This window comes from Osmia bicornis, chromosome 14 (genome assembly GCF_907164935.1).
Source record: "Osmia bicornis bicornis chromosome 14, iOsmBic2.1, whole genome shotgun sequence".
Classification (NCBI taxonomy): Eukaryota; Metazoa; Arthropoda; class Insecta; order Hymenoptera; family Megachilidae; genus Osmia; species Osmia bicornis.
The window spans coordinates 8,577,841-8,585,360 of record NC_060229.1 but is presented as its reverse complement, the minus strand read 5'-3'; the positions used below and the strand labels follow the sequence as shown (position 1 = coordinate 8,585,360).

General features: G+C 35.3%; 1 protein-coding gene across 1 annotated transcript; it reads right to left on the bottom strand.

Moving 5' to 3' along the window:
* LOC123988484 lies at positions 1–7,100 on the bottom strand. Its single transcript, XM_046288732.1, has 3 exons — positions 2,109–7,100; positions 1,724–2,045; positions 1–56 (listed from the first exon to the last, which is right to left on the bottom strand). Exons 1-3 carry the CDS (start codon positions 7,098–7,100, stop codon positions 1–3), a joined length of 5,370 nt encoding a protein of 1,789 aa, XP_046144688.1.
* Between the last annotated feature and the right edge of the window lie 420 nt (positions 7,101–7,520).

Below are 7,520 nucleotides of genomic sequence, written 5' to 3'. Positions count from 1 at the left end.
TCAATGAGGGTTAACCTCCATGGTGTATCCATTTCTAGTTTCTGCTGTGTTGGAGTCTTTGGAGAATTTTAAGAATTGTTAGTAAAAATCATTGAATAAATAAAAGGATACTTATACCTCGTTTAGTTTTTTTAGCGCTTTTCTTAATCGTTTCAACTGTTGTCGTTTGCCAGCTCGTCGTGTCATTTTGGTAGTTAGAATTTTGAAATTAAATATGGCGTTCGCGTAGGTGGCGCTTTACGCCTTCTTTCTTTCTTTAACCTATTTTTTCTGTCTTCTCTTTTGTGGGAAGGACCATAATGGCGGTTATGGGTTCGATGAATAAAAAAAAAACTTTTATAGAGAATAAAATTTAGTTTTTATTATATATTTATATTATTGTCTTTCATTTTTTTTTCCTTTTTTTTTTTTTTTAGTATTTATAATGTTTTATTGTTGCTGGAATAAATCACTCAGGTATACAATGTCAAATTCTTCGGAGGGGAAAAGTGTCCCGTCTGGGAAGACCTCTTCATCATCCTTGTCCATCTGTCTCATGGCTATTTGGCATACGTTGCATGCGATTGCAGGCTGAAAATCAGCATATTCCCAGCCACATACCATACATTTGGTTTGTTCTATTCCGAACTCCTTGATTATATAGTGGTGGGTGCCTTGGTGTACCCACTGATTTCTTGTTTCAGGACGGATTCTCCTTGCACAATTAAAACAAATCCTTTTCGCCGTGGGGTTGAAAATGAACTGAAATGCGACGCTATGGTCGTTGATGCATAGGGCATCAATTATTCGTGTGGGTGCACGCATTTTTCTTCTTATCTGTATAAATTATTATAATATTTAGTATTTATTTTTCTGAATACTAATTATTTAATGCTTACTTTTTTACTCTTCTTCACTTTTCTCACAAATCTTTTTTTTTTTATCACTTTTTTTTCCACTTCTTACTTTTCAGAGAACTTTGTGCTCCGCTTCTTTCGGCAGTTGCTTTTTGTATAGTATAGTGGCGTTCTTTTTAGAGTGCTTCCATTTGCTTCCAACGGTTTTTTCGGATTTTCGTTAGTGCGCATGCGCGTGTTCGCGAATCTAGTGGATTTTTGCATCGATTTTCACGTTTGATCTATGATGCTGATTGGTAGATAGGCCCTCTTTAGCCTATCTTTATGAACGATGCGCTTTTTATTGGGTCTTATTGCCAATTCTATGTTTCGAAGTATAGTGTATGGTCCAGTGTATTCTTTTTCAAATTTGTTTCTTCTAGGCGGGTTTAATAACATAACTTTTTCACCTGTTTCGTAATTTATTGGTCGAATTTTCCTGTCGTAGTAGTGTTTTTGTCTGTGTTTTTCTTTTTCCAAATTCGATTTTGCTATTTCGCGTAAATTGTACAGTGTTTGAATTAGTTTTTCAATATATTCGGGGTATGTTTTTAAACTATCAATCGGTTTGACACTTGATGGTTGTCGAGCTTTCTTTCCGAAAATTAATTCATGTGGTGTAAATTTCGTTCCTTCGTGGATGCTGGTGTTATAGGAGAACATTGCCTGTGGTAACCATTCATCCCAATGTTTTTCCTTTGAAATATAATGTTTTAAATATTCTATTAAAACGTGATGACTTCTTTCTAGTGATCCATTTGATTGAGGATGGAATGAAGATGTTCTGTATGTTTTGATCTGGAATGTTTTGGCTAATTTCTTCATTAATGAACCAGTAAAACATGTACCTTGGTCTGTAAGTATGGCTTTTGGACTACCAAATTTGCATATAAAGTTTTCTGTAAAAGCTTTTGCTACTTCTTCAGATGTGGTTGATATTAAAGGTATTGCAGCTGAATATTTAGTTAAATTATCCTGGATGGTGAGTATATAACTATTTCCTGATGTAGTAATTGGTAGTGGTCCTAATATGTCTAAAGATACTTTGTCAAATGCATCAATAGGGGTGTCAGTGATGACCATAGGTTCTTTGTTTTTCATCCTTACTAATTTTACTTTTTGACAACTGATGCAGGTTCTAATATAATCAGTGATTTCTTTTTTCATGTTCTTCCAATAATAATTATTTCTTATTCTATGGTAAGTCTTTTTTATTCCTTTATGTCCTCCTACTGGGCTTTCATGGTTTTCTTTAATGATCTGTATTCTTTCTTCTTTAGGTGGTGTGATAATGATTCCTTTACATAATGTGATGGAAATGTTTGATTCTGCAAAAATTACTTGTAGGAGTTTATGTAATCCTTTTAATTCAGGTATAGAGCATTCTTGAATTTGTCTTTTATGGAATTCTTGATAAAGTATTTTTAGTGTTTTAGGTAGGTCTTCTCTTGATTGTGTTACTAGGCCAAATATTTCTTTATTCTTCTTTTTTAAATGTATGATAATTTCTTCCTGTTGAGGTATGTGTATTTTCATTTTTTCTTTTTGTAAAAATTCTCTTGATTGATTATCTATTGGTTTTCCCTCTTCATTTAGGAATACAATTACTATCCCTTTCTTCATCCAGAGGTGGTCAGTTGTCTCTACTATTTTTGATGTGACTGGTAGGTTGCTGATCACTTTTGGTGGTGTTATTTTATGTGTGGTAAGTTGGTCTTCTTCTTTAATAATTTTAATAGGAGTTATAGGTGCTGTAGATGTACTTCCTGAATCAGTTTTTTCTTCTTTTTTCAGCTCTGAAAATTCTTCTCTGGTTCCTAAAGATGCTCTTTTTGTTCCTGAAGATGCCTTTTTTATTTCTGATGATGATTTTTTTATTTCTGAGGATGCTTTTTTAGTTTCTGAAGATGAATCTATTTTGGGTGGTTCTCTATATATATGTTTGGGTAGAGTTATTCCCTCTTCAAAATCTTCAATTTCATCACCAATTATTATTGGTTCATGTCTCCTTTTAAGTGGTTTAGGAGGTTCAGAAATTAGTTGTTTTTTAGGTAATTGGTGAATTTCTACTGTGATTTTTTCCTGGTTCGGTTTTTTCTTTTTATATTGTTTGTTTGTAGAGCTTGATGTTTCCTTTTTCCTCTTCTTGTGTTGTTGATCTTGGAATTCATCAGTATCGCAATATTCTGATTCACTGGAAGTAGTATCTTCTTTTAGACGTTTTTGATGTTGACTGCTGCTTGTTTTATGTGGTCTTTTGTGGTGTTGTGTAATTTTTCCCTTTTTTATTTCTCTCTCTGAATCAGATGAAGTATCTCGCTGGCGAGTAGAATATTGGTGTGTTGTTTTCTTTCTTACAATACTTCTTTCGGATTCGGAGGAAGTATCTCTTTGTCGTGTGGCGTGTTGATATGATTGTTTTTTCTTTTTTGTCTGTCTGTTTTGTTCTGAAGATGTGTCTCGGCGTCTTGTTGGATATTGATGCGTCTCTTTCTTCTTTTTGATTTCTCTTGAACTTGATGATGTTGTTGGTCTCGGTCTTGTAGGGTGTTGATGAGTTTCCTTTTTTTTCTTGTGTTCCCTAGAATCGGATGTCGTCGATGGTCTAGGACGTGTAGGATATTGGTGAGTTTCTTTTTTCTTTTTGTATTCCCTAGAATCGGATGTCGTCGATGGTCTAGGACGTGTAGGATATTGGTGGGTTTCCTTTTTCTTTTTGTATTCCCTAGAATCGGATGTCGTCGATGGTCTAGGGCGTGTTGGGTATTGATGCCATTGTTTTTTCTTTTTAATTTCTCTTGATTCTGTGGTTGAAGTGGTTGCTCTAGGTCTCGTAGCATATTGGTGCCATTGTTTCTTCTTTTTTAACTCTTTTGAATCCGTGGTAGAGTGTTTCCGTTTCGCTTGAATTGGTAGGGTTATAATAGGATTTCGGGATAATGCGTCGGCGTTTATATTTTGTTTTCCAGGTTTATATTTAATTTCGTAGTCGTATTCGCTTAGTTTTAGTTTCCAACGCATTAATCTTGATGCAGGATCTGTTAAATTATGCAGCCACGTTAATGGTTTGTGGTCTGTTATTAGATAAAATTTTCTTCCATAAATATAGGGCCTAAAATGAGTTACGGCATATATGACTGCTAGTAATTCTCTTTCTGTGGCAGAATATTGAGTTTCTGCCTTATTTAAAACTCTTGAAGTGTATGATACCGGTTGATCTTTTCCGATTTCGCCTTGGCTTAGTACTGCTCCAACGGCGATTCCGGATGCGTCTGTGGTAATATTGAAAGGTTTTGTAAAATCTGGATACTGAAGAATTGGTTCTTCGCATAATTTGTCTCTGAGGATGATGAAGGCTTGTTGTTGCTGTTGCGTCCATTCGAATTTTTGTTCTTTTTTTGTTAAATCTGATAAGGGTTTAGCTATTTTTGAAAAATTTTTTATGAATCTTCTGTAATATCCGCATAAACCAAGGAATTGCCTAATATTTTTTACTGTTTTTGGAACTGGAAACTCTTTGACCGCTTCTATTTTCTTCGGGTCAGGCTTCACTCCATCTTCTGTGATAATGTGTCCCAAATAGGCTACTTCCTTCTTTAGTAGCTCGCATTTTTCCGGCTGGAGGTATAGGTTTGCTTCTCTCAGTCTTGCCATAAGTCTATTAAATTTTGTTTCGTGTTCTTCTATTGAACTAGCATATATTACTATGTCGTCAATATACACGAATGCTTCAACCCCTTGTAGTCCATCCAGAACGTTGTTCATAAGCCTCTGGAATGAACCTGCAGCGTTTTTCAAACCAAATGGCATTCTTTTGAATTGGAAGTGTCCAAATGGCGTTGAGAAAGCTGTTTTGTGCTTATCGTCTGGATGCATGGGTATTTGATGGAAGCTAGACTTTAAGTCGAATATTGAGAAGTATTTTGCGCTTCCCAATTGATCCAGAATATCGACTATATTTGGCAATGGATATGCATCGCTAATTGTTTTTTCGTTTAATTTTCTGAAATCGATAACTAATCTCCATGATTTATTTCCTTGTGTATCTTCTTTTTTTGGTACTATCCAAATTGGAGAATTGTAAGGTGATGATGAATGTTCGATGATATCTTTCTCTAATAATTCATTGACTTGTTTATTTACTTCTTCTTTCAGTGCTTGCGGGTATCTATATTGCTTTATATTAACTGGAGCTTCGTCGGTTGTAATTATTCGATGAAAAATTTTGTTTGTAGCTCCAAGTTCATCTTCGTTTAAATAGAATCGATCAGCGTTGTTTGAAATTAAATTTTTTATGCTTGATTTTTCTTCTTTATTTAGATGTTCCAGGCGAAGTGATGTAAATAGTGTGGTTATGCGTTTAGTAGAGTCTGATAGCGTTTCTTCTTCTTCTTCTATTTTGATTTCTTCGTATGGTTCCAATTGTACGGTAGGCATTTCAATTTTTATTTCTTCAGAAGAGACATTTGTTGCATGAAGGAAGGCTATTCCAGTTCTGTTTGTTACGACTGCGTTTCCCATGTATAATTGTGGATGTATATCAATTTTTGGTATAAAGCCCGTTGTTTCTTTTGTATTTTCTATTTTGATAGGTATTGTTGTCCTAGTTCTTGATGGTATGGTGATTAAAGGTTCTTGGAATGGTATAATATAATTGTTGACTATGAGCATAGATTTGGCATAGTCAATGTTCGCTCCGCTATTCTTGAAGAATTCTGTTCCTAGTATTCCATCGTGTGCTATTGGAAGGTCCTCCACGACGTGGAATATGGACTCTGTATCCAGCGCTTTTACTTCGATGTAGCCTAGGGTTGAAAGATATCCTTCGGTTATTCCGTTTAATTCGAAGATAATATTTGTATTAATTATCGCTTTATTTGATATAATATGTTTTTTTATAATATTTATATCTGATCCAGTGTCGATCATTAATGATGCTACTCCTTGATGAAAATTTTCACTTATGAGTTTGATGCTTGGAGGTTTTTCTGCGTAATTTGCTTTTAAACACAGGTTTGTTTCTTTACGTACCTGTGGTTCTTGAGTTGTAGTTTGTTGTTGTGGTTGATTTTTGATTTTTTCTTGATATGCTTTTTTCCTGCATTGTTCAATAGTATGGCCAATGTTTTGGCAATAAGCGCATATTGGAGGTTGTTGTCTTCTCCAGTTTGCGGTGCCTTGGTACCAGTTATTAGGAGGTTGATTTCCCGGGGTTTGATTTGTCGGATTCGCCAAAGGTTGGTTTGCCGGATGTTGAAAAGCCGGTGGTTGTCCCGTTCCTTGGCGTTGATATGAAGGATTACGACCCATATTTTGAAGCTGGTTTACCGGGGTTTGGTTTTGTGGAACCCGGTTTGGTTGCATCCATTGATTTCTTGGCTGATTGTAATTATTGTAGTTGTTGTAGTTGCTGTTGAAGTTGTTGTTATTATTGTTGTTGAAGTTGTTATTGTTGAACCAGCAATTTTGAATCGTATGTCCCGGGCGCTGGCAATGCTGGCAATATTTTGGCTGCCACTGGATTGATGATACCTGCTGCCTTTGGAATGAACGGCTACTGCAGGTGTTGGTGCTGTGGCCGTATCCAAAACAATTGCTGCATTGAACGGCCTGGGTATATCCCTCAGTTATCTTCGTTCTCATCATGTTTTCTTTGTATTCCGCTTCGCCTTTGATAGCTGCGCTAATTGCATCGTCCAAGGTGTCGAATTCGCAATTTCGCAATCGACTGAAGATTTCTGGTTTCATCCCAGTCAGAAATGCTTTGACAGCATTGGCTTCTGCAGATACATTATATTGCTGCGTATGATCAGGAACTTCAATTTCATTACAGTTCTGAATTTGCAGCAGGATACTAGAGACTCGGCTGCTATAGTCGACGACTGCTTCGTTCGCCATTTGAGCCATCTTCGACATGTCTCCGTATAGTTGTATCGATGAGTACAAAGGAGCAAATCGTGATTTTAATACCGTAATTAGCTGTTCGATTGTATTGTAGTCTCCGCTCAATACTACTCTCGAAGCTTGTCCATATAATTTGTTTTTAATTAGCTGGACCAGGCCGTATTCGGCGTTCGGTGAAATCATTCCTCTAGCATTAAGGCAATTCTTCGTGAATTGATATACGGATATGTTGTGGCCATCGAAAGGTGGCACTATGTCCGCTGCATCCCTTATGCTAATAGGTCGGTTGCCCTCGACTGGTACGTTGGCTTCGTTAGCCATCTTATAACTATTTATTAATGTGTATATATATATATGTGAATAACCTTTTTTTTTTTTTTTTTTATTATTTCTGCGTATGTATCCTTTTTTTCTTTTTTTATTATTTATATATTTTTTTTTTTTCTTGCTTATTTATATATATATATATATATATTTTTTTTTTTGTTTATTATATATATATTTATTTATTATTACTATTTTTTTTTTTTTCCTTTTTTTTTCTTTAATTTATTAATATGTACTTATATAATTAATTATATCTATGCTTATCCTCTAATTTGTTTTAAGAAAGGTTCCAACGTCCGCTAAGAATTGTATTCTATTGCCACACTGTCGAACAGAAAATTTATATGAACCGAACTGACTCGACGGATTCTACCTGTTTCAATGACTCGACCAATCCCACCGCTGTCACCAAAT